Source organism: Eucyclogobius newberryi, unplaced genomic scaffold, assembly GCF_026437365.1.
Source record: "Eucyclogobius newberryi isolate DKJ021-1_F unplaced genomic scaffold, fEucNew1.0.hap1 SCAF_19, whole genome shotgun sequence".
Classification (NCBI taxonomy): Eukaryota; Metazoa; Chordata; class Actinopteri; order Gobiiformes; family Gobiidae; genus Eucyclogobius; species Eucyclogobius newberryi.
In genome coordinates this window covers 16,618,854-16,640,367 of record NW_027315823.1, presented here as the reverse complement: position 1 = coordinate 16,640,367, position 21,514 = coordinate 16,618,854, and the positions used below count along the sequence as shown (strand labels likewise).

The window sequence follows — 21,514 nt, the reverse complement described above, 5'->3', positions numbered from 1 at the left end:
TGTTAATTGGATCTACATTGCTCCAGCATTGGGGGTGTTAACAAGCACAGCCTATGAATATTAATTACCCTGAAGTTTTGCTGCACAGGATAGACTTACTGATACATATTAATTCAATGATTTTTTTTTAAAGTAGTGCTCTCATTAAAAATGAATGGGCCCAGTGCTTGAATGTTTCCCCAAGAGAAATTGTGTATCCTTAAGTCTACCACTAATAAATTGGGTCAAAATGAAGGATAGCTTCTGCTTAAGATGGCATTATCATTATTCACCAAAATGTAAACATCCCAATGGCATGAAGAAAGGCTTGTTATTCAAACACTGTTTTGACAATGGACATTAAAGCCAGTCCTGTGCTTTCCCGGTCCTAATCTCCTGAGGCTCTGTTAAAATGGTTACTTATTTACAACACTAAACACACAACTTGTGAAGCTAAACAGTGCAAAATGACTCACAGTTGGCCCTATGTCTGAGTTCCTGTGTGGGACCTTCTGAAGTTATTTATTATATTTGAAAGGTTTTCAGGCAAAGGATACAGCGTACAAAACAATGCAACCATATCGAGCACAAAATTATCCGCCCATAATCCTAATGTTTGCACCATTGACTGACTATTTGAGATCTTTAGTTTAATAGACAAAAATAAGTTAATTAATGATACAGATGACGGTTCTAAACTCACTCATGTAAACTGATCCGACCCAATAGCTCAGTCACCAAATGCAGAATACAATACAATACTGTTTACAATACCGTACATCATAATAATCATATAATAATGCCTTGTCTTTTGGTAACATGGCTAGTAGTGAATGAAAAGGTATCTGGGCTAAAAGAGATTCATAATACATCTGGATGAATCTCAATGACTCTTACAAAACAGGGAGTAGCCAAATGAATCAGGCTGTCACCAATGATTGTTGTCTGTATATGCTCTTTATTCACCCACCACCAAAATACATGCATTCTTTTTTTCTGTGAAGAGGAAAGGTATGGTAGACTTCAGACTTTTTTTTTTTTAATTGTCCCCAAGGGGAAATTCTTGTCCACAAACACAGAACTTGTAGGACCGATGTACAGACAAAACAACAATGCAACTTTCAAAATAAAGTGCACTCAGCGGACCCTGCTGTTCAAAAAGATAATGTAGCAGTAATGTTAACCGTATAAGTACAGTATATACAGTAAAAACAAAGAAGAAAACAACAGAGAAGCTAAAAATAGTTAGTAGCTGAAGCTAATACAGAAAGCCAGGCTTATTTAAAAGGACAGCTTATATAAATACCCTTAATGCACTGCAATTTACTTTAGGTGGAAAATCCACTAGTGACCCAGAAATTTCACAATGACAAATGTTGGATGAGAACTATTTCTCACTTAAATAAATAATTCCCCAATGTAAATGCAGACAACAGAGATAAATCAGTACTGAACATCACTAATGTTTATATATACATCTAGTTCTACACATATATTGAGTATAGTGTTTGTATTTTAAAGAAATTGAAAAAACATAAATTAATTCATTTTCTACAGCTTTTTCCCATTAGGGGTCACAGGTGACTGGAGCCTATCCCAGTGACTTTGGGCCTTAGGCGGGGTACACCCTGGACAGTGGCCAACTCGTCGCAGGGCCAACATGTGTTGTAAACTGCCATATAAGGTTATGACGGGATACATTTCACATTTGTCCGACACAAATCTGAACTAATAAATGTAAAGATATTTTTTTCCCAGTTTCAGTCTAAAAAAAAAAAGCATCCATTAGCGGTAGTATGACATGTGCCCTCCAGTGCAGTTCTTGTTCTGCTTTAAAAACAACATACAGAGTGCAGTAGTATATGCAGCTTGTTTCTAAGCTGTTTAATACAGACCCAAAGCAGACTGGTCCCCCGTCTGCCTCCAGCCAGCTGCTCCGGACACCTGCTCCCGAGTTTAGAGTCGCCCACAAAAACACATACAGGCCATCAAAGTCCATCCGGGTGCCACACAATGAGACCACTTAACTCCGAACCAGCATGTGCACTACTTGCATCATTTACATTACACACAACAGGCTTTAGGGCGAGTCCAATATATATACATTTTCTATCATGGTTAGGATAATCAGGGGGAGCCAGAGCTTTTGGTTTTTTATCAAACACTCATTTTGTAATACTTCATCAAGGTGGGCAATATACTGAAATTGTACTTGTCATTCTCTCTGTGTGTGTGAGCGATTTGATGCTTAGGGTGCTCTGTATGTTTCCATGTGTTGACTCACCACCCCGTCAAACAGCTGGGGAACCCCCTCCTGCTGCCCACATCAGCTCAGTGTGTAAACAGGATGTGGAGCTGAGCAACAGTCAACTATTTTAAACTCCAGCGCACAACCTGTGGCTCATCTCCGCCCAGTTGAGTGAAGGAGCAGCAGCTGGAGGTAGACTCAACAAAATGGATGACTTCATGGGCTGACTGTCCTGGAAAGTGTCCACAAGACAAAGGAGAGGTGCTGGGTGGTTTACCTGCTAAAAGCCCACTAACAAAACACTGGTGACAGAAGCATAGGAAAAGTTGCACCTAGACTAAACATAAAATAAAGAAACTGTAAAGGAAACAAAAGTACATGTTCTTTGTTTTATACTGTATTTGAAGTACTTTGTTCCACCCGTGAACAAAGCTTAAATAAACAACTATCTGTGTATTGTTGAAAGTTTAGAAAACTACCCAAAAAGAAGCAAAAATTAGGCAGACAAAGATAACTGGGTTAATAAAAGGCAACAACGTTTCTATTACTAGTTTCTAATCATGAAACCATCTTTAGTTATGGATGTATGTAAATATGTGAAAACTGCCAAAACAAAATAAACTTTACCATTAAAAAAACACAAACAGGACTTTAGGGTTCTATACTGAGCGTATAATATTTTTTTCCCTCTTTTTGACATAGCAGCACATCACTGTTCAATTTTCACCTCCATCTTTGTGATTATTAATCAGATCACACATCAATTGCCAGAAACAGCGCAGAAATCCAGCCTGTAATAAAACTGTCATGTGCTGTGGTATAAAGACAGATGTTGCCAGTTGTGTGATAACATAATTAAACTGTTCTGTGAGGGATTCCATAAAATTATTCAAATTGGACGAGCACTATCATTTTACCAATAAAGCAATTTAGGGCAATATGCAGTGTCATAACACTGATGTTATCCTCTCCGCCAGATTTCCAATAAGTTGCTGGGTGTGTGTGGCCTCTTGTGACAATATGAACAGCAGACAGAGGGATACCTGAGAGCTGCTGGTGATAACGCTCTATGGAAGACAGAGTGCCTCTACAATGTAAAGAATATGAGTGTACACAGACAATCATCATTCCTTTTATTGCAAATAAAGCTGATTCTGTGACCCCTATTGGAGCTCCAGAAATTCCTTGATTTATTTTTATAGGTAGTCACAAAACAACCTTTGCAAAATAATACAAAAAGACTTGATTGTCAAAATGATTATAATAATACTAATCAGTACTAATAAATGACTCCTCACATTGACTGACAATATCCTGTTCTTTCATCTTGGTACATGAGGGCATCTGACCTGTCACTTGCCTCCCCTAGAATGATTTACCAACTTTTACATATACAATTCAACGTTCAGAAAGCAACCACATAGTGTTCAAAATGAGTTTGCATTAACACAATGAATTATGAATGAAGTATTATATCACTACAGGGTAAATGTAAACTTGTTAAGAACAGCTAGGCAAACACTTTTAAAAGACTATAAATATCATATAAGCACCTTAGCCCCACCCCTGCATTTACCAGTATCACTAAGATTCACCATCTATGCTCTCACTTAAAACCTATTGGTAACAATTAACCACAACATCTTTATGGCATAAAATATACAAACAAGGGCTTTCACTTGCACTATGTCCAGTGGCAGTTTGAAAACACATTATTGCAAAACATCCATCTGCCCAACTATTGTTGTTTCCTCGACTTCCCCTAGAGGAAAACAAGTTAAAACCACAGCTTCTGCAATCAAAGTGGGAGACTTTCTGTATTCTTTCATTTTCCACCGCTTGTTCCCGTTAGGGTTAAATATATATCATTAAAAAAGGTTTGTACTCTTAAATTCAAGAATCAAGTAGGACTAGGAAGGATTAAACAGAACCAGCATCAAACCAAATCTCCAACTAAACTCATATGTGAGAGATTAAACACACTTGACCTTGGCTGAAAATGTGCCATTCTCTCTTTTTCATTGTTTCACTTCAGGCACTGAAAAAAGGGCGTTTTCCCCTCCTATGTGTCTTGCTAATAGATATGTTTAAATTGAGCTTATGGTCCACTTCCCTCAACTCTAACTGGCCCACAAGATGAATTCCCCTGTCAGAATCAAGATGATCAAACACATTACAATTATTTCACCCCCCATCTTTATTAATGAGCACTGTCTTTCATACTTATGTTCTGTAATAAGAATAAATGATATGTCAGTGCCAGGTTTGTTGTTCACGCTCACTCAGAGCGCTCCCTTGAGGATTTATCAATTGATTTTGCATCACCTGAAGGAGCAGCTCAGATCTATTGAGTAGAACAAAGAATGCTGCAAAAACATCCACGCACAAGTTAGGCTTGTGTAAGTGTATGCTGCAAATAAAACTGGAAATGCCACAAAAGTAAAAAGTTATTGAGTAATTGAGTGAAGATTTTAATACCCTGGGGACAATTAACATGATTCATGGTGCATGTGTGAAAATCCTGGTTTAGTCTAATGGGAGAATAAAAGACTACAGAGGTAAGCAGCCAATCAGAGGCCGGCGTCAGAGAGTGAGACGCACCGTTTGCCATTCATCAAATGCAACAATTTATATGTCCCACTCTATGCCAAGTCCACAACAAAGAAATTGAACTAAACATACAGCAAGGAAAGCATTTCTTGCAATAAATGAGATTTCCATTCCATTAATTTTTTATAAAATCCTTCTCCTCCTTTCATCCAAATAATTATACCAACTATGGCAGTGCGTAAAGTCCAGAAAAGGACAAAAAGGTATTCAGTGACAGACTACAGTAAACAACAATTAAAATCCAAAGATCTAGTAAAACCCCAAAAGTATTTTTTGAGAAGCAAAACTATTATACGCCCTCCATATGATATTACAGATATGAAATTAATCTTACTTAGCAGCATGTGATTGGGGGATTTTTCCAAATAGTTAAATATGGGTGACTAGAGCCTGACCAAGCCAATATGGACCTTTGATGTCTATTTACAAGTCAACACAATGTACTAAAGGCAATGAGGAACACTGTTCACTTGTGTTTTCTTTCTGTTTGAGTAAAAGCAGGGAACATGCCTGGATAGCTGTCTCCATTTTAGCAAAAAGGCTTCATAGCCATCACGCTTCTTAATGTCAAGTGTACATCCATGACACCCCCTCCCCATGTCCCTCTGACTCACATTCATCACAGTTGTAACGCTGTTGTCTTTGGAGAGCAGATCCGAATGTGCCCCTGGCCAAGACTGAAGGAAAAGTCAACAGGAATTAAGTTTCAGTGCAACTGTTTACTCAACTGTGGCCTGCAGTTATTGAAATTTTATCCATGGTTTTGTGTGACTACTGCTGTAATGAATTCAGTATGTCTCTGATTTTCTCACTGACGACATGCTTCTCTTGAGCTGGAAAAAGATGGTTTGGAGGTGGGGTTTTTGACTGGGCTGTGGGATGAGGAGAATATTATGGAGCGGTCTACTATGGACTATATGTTACTGCCTGGGACTAAATGATGGAGATGTAGTCCCCACATCATAAAATATATCTTACAAAGCTGAACAAAGTGTGCTACCAACATATTTTGTAGACCTCAAAATGTATACATTAAGTATGAATTTAAAATGCAAAGGAGGGTTTGTGCCCTTTGTTTTAGGCAGTCACACTGTGGCAGAGCCAAGCTTAGGCTGATGGATGTGCTGTGACAACAGACAGCAGCAAAAAGCCTGTGCATCATCAGCAAACAGCTCATGACAACAGCCCAGCCATCCTGTCGGATTGGCCCAGATAGCACCAGACACACTGATCTTTTCAATGTTGTTTCCTTAAACACACTGTTATTTGCCACACATAACGCTGACACTAACAAGAAAAGCTTGTCTGTTTGTTTTAAGTCGACTATGCTCAAAGTGTTTAGAGTATTTTCAAAAAGAATGCCCCGGTGCATGTCCACCACACATTAGCAGCTATGGCAGAGCATGGCATTAGCAGGAGTGTGAGGAGTGTTTACAACAGGTCCGGGACAGTACTATCTTCCTATTGGTCGTTCCACTTTCTTCTGTGTCCACAACATCCTGTGGCACCTACACTTTTAACACTCATGCGAACAGCATAATGAATATTTTACAGGAATGCAGATGCAGCATGCTGTGATAAACACATCCACAACTAAGACAATCAGAGAGAGAGCACTTCCCAGTGTTTAAATATTAAAATAGTGCCCCAATATACATAAATAATAATAATGATAATGTGTTTATGTACCCGGTGTACTGGACAAGTAATAAAATATTAAGTGGCACTTTCAAAGTGCCTGGGCGTGCAGTTGACGTGCTTTAATGAACTGCAGACAGGTGTGAAGGGCCTACCTGGTGGTGCTGGAGATGCAGGAGGTCAGCTGTACTCACCTCTGCTGATGGTGGGGAGCTGTCAGGACGTCCCTCTCTGGTCCCGCCTTCCGCACTCACCGCTCCATTTTGATTGGCCTGTTCATTGCTCATCGCCTTCGTCCTAGATTCTTGCATCATGACTGAAAAGCCTAGGAGAAGACGCAGAGAGAGAAAAAACAGAAACAAGAAGAAAAAGACGGGTGAAACAGCTGTTAAAACACACAACTATGAGCTCGCATTACAACTGTGGGCCAAACTGTAAACATCTGTCATACACTTCCCACACAATTTCACTTGTATTGTAGGTTTGGGCTCTGGTTTGTATTTGTTTGCTTATGTGCAATGAGGCAAATACACATGCATACGATACAGCCATCCACTTCTCCACAGGCTACTTAACTACTCTTTTTGTTTTGCTTTTTTACAGGGCGGTTCTGACAAATACAGTTGCATTTGTTTGTATTGTTCATTGCAGGAGGAACATGTGGAAAGGGAGAGTGTATGGCACGCACCAGGAGAGGAACCCAACCTGGACCGAGTGAGTGCAGAGAAGCCCAAGAAAACAGTGGACCTCCAAAACAAAACACTTTCTATGGAAATTGATATATTTACTCGCACAGGCTCCCAGAAGAATCCCGACAGAATGGCTTTTTAATGGGAAACAGGGTGGCCGTTTGAGGCCTGCCAAAGGATCTCCATGAGAAACATCCAAGCCAAAAACAGTCTTTTGGGGATGCTCAATTAATACCAAAACACAGGTCTTCATAAATAAGGCCTTTAGTTATAAAAATAATCGTCTTCATAACTACTATCCAACTCCGAAAGATAATCTACAGGCCCCAGCAGTGATTACTTGCTGTATACAATTTTTTCTTTGTGTAACCAGGATTACAGTGTTTTAAAATCACATAGAAATACTTTTAAGTCATAGAAATACTTTTCAGTCATAAAAAATTACAGTGTGATTTCAACAGTACCATATAATCCGGGAATATAATTTAAATATTAATTAAGTATTAATAACATATTTAGTTTCTGCTGGCATGCTATGTTTGTACACTTTGACTACCAGATTCTGCAGTAAAGGACATAAATTCCTTAAATGTCACAAGGATATTAATCTTAAATGTCCATGCTCTGTTAACATAAAGATTACTTAAAGCGATATACTTCTGTGATGGCATGTTTTTGTTCATTAGTACCGTTGTGAGATAACACCACTTTGTGAGAACACAGTATATTGAGCTGTTATAATGTTATTCACATATCAAAAACATGTCATTCAAACATGTTTGATGTTTAATGCCAAAGGTAAGCACAATTAAACAGAATTTTACAAACTTCTTTGATCACACATAAGACCAAAATGAGGGGTTATGGTGACACACCACAGCATATCTGTGTCTCCACCTCTCAAATCAAACAGATGATTTACAGCTATTGTGCCTGGGACGCCAGCCTCTTCAGTGCATGTCGTCTTGCCTCCCAATTCCACGGTGGTTAATGAAGCTGACCAAGTCGGGCAGAAGCAAATTAACTTGGCTGATTAATTATTTATATGAAGCAGAATAAATGCCTTTAAAACACAGGGCCTCATCATGAAAGAAGGTGAAAATGGAACTAAATGCAGATTTATGGGCTGGGCTTTTAGCCTTGTAATGGGAGGGCCAGTGCCAGTTAATAGTGTTCAAATACATAGGCAGTGTCTCCAGAGACCCAGGTCTAAACAAGATGCAGACACCACAGGGACACACACTCACACTGACAGATAGGAAATTGAGCTTGACAACTTGTCATTTAAAGATATTTACAGAGCGTAGGTGAGATAATATTCAAGAAATGGATTTGTTAAAAAATAGGAAGCATCACATCAACAGCAAAGTATTCGGCACAGTGTTACTGTGTGGGACAGGAAGGAAAATGTGTCAGTGATGCTGTAGTGACAACGCATCGTGCATTGTGCAGAGTGGCATATATCAAGTTAAACATTATGTAATAACACCTTTCATGAAACAACTTGGTGTTTGGTTGTACAAGAGTTTGATGCTCGCATATGCAAAAGAGAAATGGCTGTAAGAAAATCTTTTTCAATGTACCAAAAATAATGTGGCATTTGTAGATTCTAATGTGGGGGGGAAATAATTGACAATACAAATACAAATATAATGCACTTGACATGTAGTATGTATTTGTAATAATGCTGTAATATTATTTATCAGACATACTTATATCAATCTTCTTGCATCCTTACCCCACTATTGTGTCGGGCTCAAAGCAGGGCTTACACAGGAGTGCTCAGTAGTCACACGAGACCAAAACCCACATGGTTTGTATCTCCTCTGGTGTAGAGTGAGTCATCTGAGGGTTCAGTGGTGTGTCAGAACGCCCCCACACTCAGGGGCCTGTCTGAGCAGAATGGGCCGGTCCTGTAGCAGCTCCTTGGGCTAGCGCGGGAGCCGCCCCCTCCCTCCAGACACATGTTGACCCGGCTCACCCCTACAGTCTGGCACAGCCTCTCTCCATAATGGGATTTAATAAACAAGAACCAAGTAAGCAAAGCTGTGGGATCTGGCCAGCCAAAGCTCCATCTAGGTCTCGTTTTATGCTAAATCCCAATTAGAACCACACTAAATTAAATGCCATTTGAAACACACCATGCACTGATGTTATCCACCTCGCATATTCTTCAAATAAAAGGCATTTTTCCACACTCTTATTTCCAATGTGGCATAAAAGCACTGAGAGTAATGGCTATTATACATGCACTGCCATCCCATGCAAAATGTTAATAATTATATCGGAAGGGCGTAAATTTCCTGAATGCATAGCATCTCCAAAAGTAATCAAGAGAATGAGCTGCAGGGCTATTTTAATGTATGCAAAACTAGTGACCCACAATAAAGGAGCAAAAAGGGTACAATATATGCAAAGTAATGCATGCACGCTTAGGACCGGCACTGATGAGGGGATGGCTAAAATTAACACCCAATTAATTTTCAAATTGACAAACAAATGAAAGCCATAAATCTACTTTCTCATTAATTTTGCCACAGAATAATTCAAAGCAGCAAAAGCAGCAATATCATGAGAGAAAAAAATTGGAGGAATAACGAAAATGGAAAATGGGCATTATCCATCATAAATATCAAGTAGATAGGAATGAGCCTTATTAGAGGGCGCCGCTGATAATAATGTTAATCTGGGAGGCACTGAGGCAGCAACGACATCATCAGCTGAGCACAGCCACAAGAACTGAGTGAGCCTAGTGTTCATGCAACTGTTTATTTACCTGCATTTGGTTCATTGAATGTATAAGGCAAAATAAGCAGAAATAAGAAAAAGGAGATGAAATAAATGTATATTAAATTGTGATGAGCATACAAGATGTAGTGATTTTTTTATCATTATTGTCACAAAATAAACCATGCACAAGGTAACCAAGAGAACTATCAATTATAAATGGTGTATGTCCATTTTTCAGAGAACAGAGAAATCTTGAAAGAAATCAAATCAACAGCACAAGCGAGCAGTGATGGTGCTGTTGTTGATGGGGGCCAGGGAGCCGCTTGCAAAACAACAGTTTGAAGCAAACAGTGGATAATGAAAAATGTCAGAGTTCATATTTGTTTACAGTGTGTTGTGTTTTCCCTGTCTGGAATACAAGAGTACAGTACAAACAAGAGTCACGTGGCTCCCACCTGAGCAGGCAGGTTGAAGGTTAAGCGGAGCCCGAAGCCAGAGCTCATCAGCCTGGCGCTCACTGGAAACCCAAGCCTGTCCCTTGTCACGGCGGCTGGAATCCACCCGCTCACACAGGTCTGCAGAGGACTGGAGATGGGCTGGCCCGCGCAGCTGTGCCCTGACCTCTCCACTTGTTGTGTTTTTCTTTAATGCTCATGACAGTAGAACCTCGGCAGCCACCTGCTTTCGTTTGCCAAGTTCTCACACAGCCATGTTTACACAAGCACAACAAAAGCACAACATTTCTAGGGTGTGAGATAAAGACACACAAAGGAGGAGACAATAGGCAAAGGTTCACTTCTGAGGGCTCTGGGTTTGGCTTGGTTGCCAGACTAGACAACACATCAATGCGCACCAAAGGTACAACACTATTTTTCTCAAGGTTTTGAAGGCTGCTATGTTTTGCTGTATTTTGGCTGCCGCTTCTAGGGAAAAGTCCAAAGACAAACACAAGCTGAATGGTAAATAATCCATTATCGCAGCTCTCATCGCTGATAAAGCACTCTGGGAACCTGCCTCTTGGAACGTTAGCTTGACAACAGACACACAAAATGGACTACATCCCAATAACTTTTCCAAACAGTGGACCCACACCCTCCTCTGTCTTCAGAATCAAATCAGGGCAGGCGTTAACATAGACATCGGAAACTGCACTGTGGGATCAGTTGATGGAAAGAAACTTGGCTTCACTTTACATCTATGCAAAAACATAATTTTCAGGACGAACAGGGTCTCATTGTCTTTATTCTAACTAAAACTAGCAATATCCATTGTTTTTTGGTGCAGGAAACAGTGATTTTTTAATGCAACGTGCACATGGTATAGAACTTGATTTTGATTAAGAGTCAGATTTGCGTATGTGATTTGTTTGCCGACGTTTTTTGTAACATTTTACACATTAATCGCATGTTTGCCCATGTTGGTTTAGCACAGTCTTTCTCAACAATTAAAGCTACAAGAAACCGAGATGAAATAACATTCTAGTTCACAGTGTAATCCTGTGTGCCAACATGCATCTACCACAGATACCAACAAAAATGTTTAAAGTTAATGGCTATTAATCTCTTTCTCTTATACTAACACCCTGCAAACCACAACTTCTCCCAGACTTGTCGAGACTGCAAGCACATAACTCACGCAGGCAAACAAAAGCATCTATTTGTTTAATGAGTGATTGTTGCTATAGGGACGGTAAACAGAAGCAGCCATTTCATATTAACCAGGTGGAATGATGAGTCCATTTCCTAGGTGACACTCGGGGCAGGCGCAGAGTAAACAAGTGCAGGGAATGGGCCAGACTTTAGCGACTCAAAGTTGATGCAAATGCACTAGAATAAATAAGCAAGCATAAACAAACGGCCATTCTTCTGACAGTTGACATTGAGTCGGCGCATTGCAGCTGCTAGCAACCAGCCATGAGTGTGGACAAGGCAAAGAGCTCCTATGGAAACACGTTTTAGTCGGACGGAGCATTTCTTCTGAGCCCGACAAACAGTGGGTCCTCACAGGCGCCGCAGCGTGGAACTTGTAAAAACATGTTAAACATTTACTCAGTTCAATTATTCAGTAACTGGCTTTGCGGAAACAACAACAGGCTCCTGCGCGCTGGTGTTCACAACAGAAGGGGAAATCATGAACACAGTTAGATGGAAGGAAACAAACAAGAGGTGATATAGACCATTAATCAGCGCATCGTCTCAATGACTTTCTTAATACATATTTAAAGCTCAAATATTGTGCAATCAAATGGCCTTACTAGAAAATGTAAGACAAAACAACATTTTAGCAGAGCAATGCGTTAGTGAAATAATCCAGCATCTTTTATGCAAAACGATGTCCAAGATGGCCATCAAGATGCTTCAATTCTGCTTCTTTCTGGCTTTACTCTGCCGTGCTGAAGCGACGCTGTGGCTTTGCAAGTGGTAAATATGATCGAGCAACCCAACGACTACAGCGGGAGCAAAGCCGTGGACTTTCTGACCCAAACATTTCGTAACACTTTCTACCTTGCTGCACTGAAAATGCTGGCAAAAGTAAAGTATCGATAATTTGTTGAGTAATATTTACCATTGGCCTTAGTGCTACCACGTGATTGTGTGCAACATTTATATTTATTACTAGTATTATTGGTATGGTTTATTGTTGCAACCTTGAATTGTGCATATTTCTTTTTGCTTGTTTGTTTCCACTTATAAATGTTGTTGCAAAATGTAAAAAAAAATAAAAAAAAGTAATACATTTTTTTAACTTAAACCCCAGAGAGCCCTGCACAATAATTTATTGTGTAAGGACTTTTATATGGGCACAAATGTCAAATATATTTCTTGCATTTTGACTTTTGAGTGATATATAATTCTCATTTTGTTCTGCTGACATCAATCAAGTCCCTACGTATTATATACACATATTATATTATTTATTCATACATGCTTTTATTCAAGCAGGCCAAAGCTGGCAGTCCAAGTTCACAATACAATTATATCAGTAATGCATATACATCACACACACTAGAACCTTGATTTTATTTGCCCCAAAGCTTCAAATTGCAAATGTTACAGGTTTAAATAATATTTGTGGAAAATTAAAACAATAAAATTGTAATGCACGTTGACATCACATTTTTATTTTAAGTAATATCAATTTTAAAACCAACTTTATAACGTTTTATTGGTTAATAGCAAAATGTCTGCTTACCCCATGTAGGCTAGCGGTAAATTTAGGGAAAAGGTGTCAAACACATATTTATGACATATTGGAATGACTATGATGGGATTCTCAAGCATGAAATTAACATTGTGTGAGTGTATTCCAACAGCATGAGCAGAGCAAAACCTCAACATGGGAGCAGAGGTGAGGTGATTATACTATACGCTACTAGCTCAGATGAATTAAAATCAGGAACAGTTGTAGACGGCAAAGTCAATCCGTTATTGCAGAAAATACACAAAGCTGCTTGTCTCCTTTGCATGGAGCGATGTGCGGAACACCTCGGAGTTACGGCCCGCTGTGCACAGACAATGACGGAATGTGCCAAAGTAAGGCAGGCCACGGTATTTTTAGTACAAGTCGAGCCGATTGAGACTGAGCAAATAGAGAAGTCTAATGAGTTGAAATGTGCTTGTACATGAATGGAATAGTAATTCTGGGATGTGGGGCCTCGTCACACATTTTCACAGCACTTGTCCTTCATTTGACTTTGATAATCCTGCTCACATGTGGCTTATGCCCATTAACAGTGCAGTGCCAGAACACAGACAGGGGACGGGGGCCTCTCCTCCAGACCACAGCCCCAGCAGCAAATGGCTCTGTGTTTCCCTCAAGCTCATCTTACCAATTAGGGCCGTCAAAAACACAGAGCCAAGGAAAAATATAACTTTAATCTTTCAACACCCAGTTGGATGTGGAGACAAATCATTGTTTACTTTAAGAGTTTGCCATATAGGACTAAAACAAATGCTGTATATATGGTCAGAAAGTCCGTATATTATTTGGGTTATGGCTTAACAATGTGCCACAGGAGGGCCCATAATGCATTATTTGTGCTTTTAATACTATACAGCTGTACAGTAAAAGTAATAGCTAAAAGTTGTAGTTAGCCTCTACAGAATGACAGCAGAGGGCGGTAGAACGGCATCTGCTGGTGAATTGAAACGTGAATTAGTTTGAATGACACTAAAAATAATGGTAGTCAGTACTAATTCCAAGCACTGAAATGATTTGTGCTCCAATGAGGGGTAAGAGTTCTGAGCTCTGGATAGGGAGATGGGACATTTATGCAGGAAAACTGGAACACACACAAATGCAACAATACATACATTATAACATGGTTGAAAGTTTTAAAGAATATACGTTATTTAAACTGTAAGGGTGTTATGTTGTCCTTACCTGGATGTAAAAAGACTTTTCCAAAATGTGAATGAAATAAACCAATAAACCAATTGAGCAAATAATTGTTCCATCACCACCTGCATTACCTGTCATCCCAGCCTCTCTTATAGTTTTATTTTGAATCATTGTGGGCGGAGTTCATTTAAATCTAAGTCCCAGAAGTATACAAGTGAAGGGGAATAAAGTCAAATGTGTTTCCTGGGAAACAACAAACATGTCTAATTAATCCTGTGCACCTATGCAAAGAGAGAGAGCTGTTATATTAGAGCAGCTGTCTTATGGGTCATCTGTGAGAAGTCTTCCTGTCCAGAGTGAAAAGAGTAACACTTTTGGCTATGAATTCAAGTTCTGTAGAATTAATAAAACGCCTGTGGTAGGCTGCAGTTGTTTACCTCATGAATTACAGTTGACTAAGTCATCACATTTGTGTAAATCTACTTAAATGAGTTGTAGTTGTGATGGCTTGAATAGTAACTGAATAAATAGGTGCAAAAATAGAACTATATAATGTATTCTTTGTAGAGGACTGTTTTGGCATATTATATTGTGTGATTTGAAATACAAGTGTCCTTCCACTGACCTCGATTCACACTGTATTGGCCAAGAGGCGTGATTCCTCCTTCACTTAAACAAGAACTATTTTAAAAGCACTTCTATAATCCATCAACACACAACATCACGTATTCATTTTTAACAAACCGCACATAAGCAACACAATCTTTTTTTTTCGTCTTTTGAGTTCTTCTTGTGTGACGCTACATTAGAAGAGTCATTTAAGCCCACCAGGCATGTCATTATTTTAAAAGCCCCGGGATCCCAGCGAAGGGTTAAAACGGAGGAGAGTTTGTGCCTTCCATTAAGCAGTTAAAGTGGAGACAAAGGCCGAGAGGCTAAATACCAAAAAGACCTTCCGTGAATGTGTGCCTTTTAGCAGAATCTTCCCTTTGTTAAATACAGCCAGTGTCAGAAGGATGCGCCGCGCTCGTAAAGCAGCACAATGACGATGTACAGTGGCACTAATACAAGGACATAGTTCATCGTGACATTTTGTGCAATTCCCAACTGATTAGGGTCATTACGGTGGAGGCCTGATTTATGCTGTCATTTCCTCTCACCGATCCCGCATCAATGAATCTTAATGAATTGGTAAATAAGGGTGACGATTACACTGGGTGACACCGCAACATTTCTCACCCGCAACGGCCGCGATTTATGTAGCCAATTAGAGGCCGAGAAAATTAGCAAAAATGGGCTGAAGCTGAAAGAAAAGAAAAAAAAAATCTTCATGGTACTCCAGATGCACTGTGTTCTTAATAAGGAACGAGTTGGTGCGAAATAGAAGCACAAGAGTTTGTCCTTTAGAAAGCAGTATGTGTCATCATCAATTTAGCAACATAAAACCAGACTTACAATTTCAAGTCAAAGGTTGAAAGGTTGAAGGGTTAAGTGCTCTTGTTTCTAAATTGCGGTTGATTATCAATGTTTCTATTGTTTGTAGTGAATGGATGTGAGTGGTCTTGTTTATGTATGTGCCATTTGATCATGTCCAGCCACAGTCCTGAAATACCAGGGAAGAACTAGTCACAGTGTTTTTCTATGGCAGGATTAATCACAATCGCATCGAAATTGCATTTTGAATTGACGTATTAGCAAATCGCAAAGGGCTGCGATTTTTGAAGTACCATCAGTTCCACCACACACATGACCATAAATTGCAAATTTAACCACAATGACAGAAAAATCACAATTAGATATTCATCCCAAATCATGCAGCCCTAATGTCTGCTGAAATAGATCCAACTTCAATGATTGATGGAACTATATGCCAGGTTTCATTCACATTCACGTTTTTTCTTTTTTTTCCAAATCCTATTTAAATCCTACCCTTGTCTAAAGCACAACTTAAAAAGAAAAAGAAGTTCTGACTGTGATGTTGAGAGATGTGAAGAGAATGACTGGCCTCTGCGAGCCAAGAAACCAAAGTCCTTAGGATTCACGGCGGGCCTCTCTGCTGTTTGATCAGCATAAATACGGCCCGTATGACAAACATGTTTACCTTCTCACTGCAAACATCACACAATCGGACGCCACAAGGTGCTGCTTCTCTAATGAACACGCCGGCGCTTTTATCAAGGCTGCCCGTGTCCTGCCAACGCTTTTATGAAGACTTCAAAACACATCTGTACAAAGAAGAGCAGCTAAATTATTTGCTCTAAACATACAATGGGGCAATATTTTTCAATTACCTTCGTGTCTGAAGGGGAAACATCTTGGTTAAAAAACATCTTAATGCCCTTCATCTTTTTTTTTTTCAAAGGAGTGATATCAAAATACAATCAGATCTTTGAAGATATGTCTGCTCAACACATAGCTGTATACAATCTGATGAGGCGCTCTTTAACTATTGGCAGCTATATCATCATTACTTTTTATTTCCTGTGTAGATTAAGAAGCGCTGCGTTATTATAGTGAGGGATAGACCTGTTTTTGTGCATCACTACAAAGCATGCTGGCTTATTAATACCAACTTCTTAAAAGAGCACTTAGACTTCTAATGAGAGCCTTTATGTGTTACATATTGTGACTAGATTTAGTGAGAGGAAGCAGCTCTCCACATCAAACAAGCCGACCTGCTATTAGGCACGGGGCTGAGGCACGCTCCATGAAAAGGAGGGGAAAATTAAAGCTGAAGCCAGGCAGGAAAAGGCTTAATTTACTGGCATGTACAGTATGCAAATGAGATTACTCTCAGCTTAACTGCATCATTTATGTCCATAATAACAGCACCATCATTACAGGGCTCAAATTAAATTACTTTGTAATTAGCATATCAAAGTGATTGGTTAAAGTTTAAAACAAATACCCAGTTGTGTTAATGAACATATGTAATCATCTTGTAGACTTTCAGCAAAAACATACAAAACAAATATGTGTTTTGGAGAAGGGCGGAGGGCCTGTCCTCTGCGACGGGATCAGAGTGTATCTGTTGCATGAGCCGTGCACTTGCCTGATGCTGGCTTTCACTCTGTCTGTTCTGTGGCGTGTGTATTGGCCTAATGCTGCCAAGGGGAGGAGTGTGTTACCTGCAGAGCTGCACACTGAGCTCCACACTCTCAGAAGAGGTTTCCCAAACTCCAGGAGATCAAAGATCCAATTTCCCACACTTGCCACTTGAGAAGCTCATCAATAAAATACTAATCACTTCACGCCTGATTTTGAGAATGGAGTGGCAGCCAGAGGCTTAGGAAGACTTCTATATCACACAAAATACTCCACAGCTCTGGCTCGTCTGTCGGCTGTTTTATGTGCAAAAACCAGAGTATGATTAGCAGTCAGAGCTGCTGCACTTTTAAAATTGACTACCACATGCCATCAGTTTCAAGTGCACACTAGGTAAGGTAAAAATGAGAAAAATGATATCAGCTGCAGACATTCTCTGGCTGCAGATTGGTGGCTCTCTGAAAAAGCCATAGTTGACATGCTTAGGACGCCCAAACCTGTGAATCAGGTCGCTTTTCTGTTCAAAGATTGCAGGGGTGGTTTACTCATACTTATACTAACTAAAATGCTTTGCCAATGCTTCTAAAATATATATAGTACCTCGTTCTTTCTCAACACGTATTTGTCACATGGTACAGAAGATGCATCTTATTTTATTTATAAGAAATCTATTTAAAAGCCTTCTTCTGCGCAAGTAGTGTGTAAAATGAAGGTAGAGCCAGGGCAAATTCACTCTATCAGCTAACGAGGGCACTCATTACACACAGAAGCGGCTAATGAAGGCGCAGTGGCTGGCCGATCCCCTCACCCAGCATAAAGTCCAATGAAATGCTAATATCTCACTTCTAATTAAAGCATACTCAGTCCAAATGCACCTTCACGGCTAGTAGGTGGCAACATCAATTTTTATTTTTCAACACTACACTACACCCATAGATGAGCAACAGTAACATTCCATTAATTCATTTTTAATGCTCCCATTGGTCCCTCACTCGATGAGATTGTCTGTGGCTGCATTTTCTCCACTCGGTGCAGAATGTTTTGTGCATATTCTTTGCGAGTGCTTCCAGTAACTGTGATTCAAAAAGGTAATTTACAATCCATAATAATTCAACATATGTGTAATTGAAACTGACATATTTTATGGATTGGTTGGTTTTTGATAACATTCATATTTAATTCAACACACAAAAGTAAAAGAAAAAGAATGCCAGTTACCAGTCATATTACTACAGGCACATACAACATTATTATATCCATTCAAATTCAATCTGAAGTGTAACTCATCTTGAAAAGGCAAGTGTTCCCATTTTATTAGAATGATTAGAATTGTTAAAATATGTTTTCTCCACATGCTGGGGGGGTGAGGTGCAGCTTCTATCGGCCATATCACCTGATTTATTTACCATACCACATATCTTTGGTCGTAAATAAAAACGCCTACAACCCTTCGCAGAAATGACCTTGGAGTCAGTAAACAAGCAACTGAAAAAGTTCATTAACATCAACAAATAGACTTTAACCATACCGAGAATGGAAAATAACACAAAGGTCAATGCCATTAGCTTATCAGCAAAACATACCTCTGTCCAAGCGGAAAACACATTTATAGGCATCGTGTGGCTTGTTTTAAAATCAAATATTCAACAATAATTGCCAAAGAAAACAAAACTATATTTAAAATGGGCCAGTATAACAGGTCTTTGCCAATGCCTATAAGTGCTTATTGATAACAACGGCACACTTTCTCTACTCAACCCCAATTTGTACATTTTAATAACAATTTAATAACAATAAACCACAATGAAAAATACCATTCCAGCCATCTGTAGAACATATCTCCACCTTATCATATCAATACGGCTCCACTGTTATTTTGATGGTGAAAAAAGGGAAAAGGCCAGAATGTAAAGGTCACTGTTAAGAGCGTATCACATGACGTGTTTGATTCTTTTCCCAAGTATTTTCCCAAGGATTCTCTGGCTCTGTATTGTGTAAATCAGCCAGTTTGACCTTCTACATTCCACATGCTTGGCCCTCCCATTCATCTAGCGCTGCAGATAATACTGGGCAAATATCATAAACGTGAGGATTTTAGGATTGGAGTGAGGCTGCCATCATCCAACCCGAACTGGGGAAAAGCCAATCCATGCATCTGAAGAGCCTTATTCCAAGCACAGGCCGGTTGAGCTGAGCAAAGTGCTTAACACTCTTGACGATTACAGGCAATACATTGGGCATGATTGTTAAGTTATAATTGGAGGATTAAAAACAATGCAAATGTATATAATTTTTAAAAAAAGAGTATTGCTTACATTTTTAATACTATTGTTAAATGACTTTTAATGAAACTATCTCATAGATCTCATATATTTTATTTGTTTTTACTGTTTTTATCTGTGGCATTGCAATCATGGTTACTTTGTGTAAGAAACAAATATGCATCCACTGCGCTAATGTAAAAGTTTTGCACATTAAAAAATCGAACTGTGAATTACATCATCTTTACGTCCAATGTAGCTTTATATCTCAAAGCCACAGCCCTCAAAGTTCCTTCGAAACCACATCTCCACAGCGCTCTCTTGATTGCTGTGGAAGATGACCTCATATAAGTGCTCATAAAGAATCAAAATTTGTCACAATGTTCACAGTTCTTGCGAGGCTTCAGCTTGTGACCCAGGGCTGAACTAAGGAGGCGCACCGCTCTCGCCACCCCGCGATAAATAACTCGGCAAACAGCAAAGCCATCAGTCACCCCACACATAGCTAACACCCCGACAGAGATCGATGAGAAAGACAGACAAACAAAGAAAGACAGAGGCGAGACAAGAAAAGATGAGACAATAAATGCAAGGAGGGGGTACACTGTGAGGTAGATAAATATCAAATAGGAACCGAGGCGAACGTCGCAGAGCCGAGTACTGTAAAGCGTTGAAAGACTTGGAACTGTGGCATTTGTTTCTTATTGTGGAAGTGGCAGCTAAAAAGAGTCTCCCTGCTCGGGCCCCTTGGCTCAGCTCAAGCTGCTTTGACAGGGAGGTAACCATATAAGGACGTGTATGGTCAAGTAAACAATAACAGAGTTGCAGCGAGATGGCCAATTTTTAGCTAATGGTGTTTGTCATTCCTTTTTTCATAGCTCAAATTCGCAAAGAGGCGTTTTTTTAAACTGCCAGCTGCAAGCCCAGCTGCATACGTTGTAAACAATTCTTTTTTATTTCTTTTAATCATTATTCTACATCTACTTATATTATTTTCCAAACTGTTATAACCTGTATGTTGACATCAGAGCAGTGGTATTTGCAGAAAAATGATCACTGAAAATGTATTTTTCACCCCTAGTTGGAGTCCTGAGCTTCAGATTCAAGTAAATTGTACTTTGGATGTAAAGAATACATACAATGTTGTGATATAGTGGTATGTGTTATGTGTTATGTTGGAGGAACTATGTTGCCTTTACTCAGATCGTACCAGCTCTGTGTTTCAGCCTCTTTTATGATCCCCCCCCAGAGGTTTTTTGACAGATGATATATTTCCTTTTCCTTCTGAAAATATCCTTATAAACAATATTATTGATAATAAAGATAATGCAATAATTCTAAAGAATACTGTATTTTTCTGATTTTATGCCTCTACTTTTTTCCCACGCTGTGAACTCTGCGGCCCACGAGCCATTCTGTTCTCTGAACACGGGCCAGAAGAGAGAGGGGAGAGCAAAGGAAACTTCTGTGTTGCAAAAGCCAAAAATCAGTGTGCGCATCTCTTGTTTTTTGTTTAGTCAAATAATAACAGACACTAAGACTGATCTCCCGTGCTGTTAACGTTGCAGGGACACACGGGAAGTGTGAGACCGGGACTACTTGGTTCAAAGTCCAAGTCTGGTGTCAGAGGCTCGGGTCTGGACGGGACGGTGCTGACTCGCTGGTGTTTCTTCTGCACAGTGAGCCTGCGGCAGCCGTGGCTCGGGCGGTGCCTTTGCTCCGTGATCACTCGTGAAGCCAAACACATACGCACTTATTGAGTCTCAAAATGTCATTGTGCGTTTTTTTTATCGATGGAACGATAAGTCAATATAGTAATTATCGTGACAGGCCCAGTCAAGCAGACATTGTTGAATATGATTCTATTGTTCAGAATTGCCAGCAGAAGGTACTTGGAAAATGTTGAATACATTCTTTTTGAGACAGAGATATATGATTGCCTGTTAGCCTAGTTTCACCTTGACCTGCTGGAG

General features: G+C 39.5%; 1 protein-coding gene across 3 annotated transcripts in view; it reads right to left on the bottom strand.

Moving 5' to 3' along the window:
• foxp1b (forkhead box P1b) overlaps positions 1–21,514 on the bottom strand; it is a 157,219-nt gene that overhangs the window by 76,864 nt on the left and 58,841 nt on the right. For all 3 annotated transcript variants that reach the window (XM_072451905.1, XM_072451907.1, XM_072451906.1), the window contains one exon: positions 6,631–6,800. In XM_072451905.1, the coding sequence (XP_072308006.1) occupies positions 6,631–6,789 (159 nt within the window). In that variant the 5' untranslated portion in view covers positions 6,790–6,800. The remainder of the gene's footprint in view (positions 1–6,630; positions 6,801–21,514) is intronic.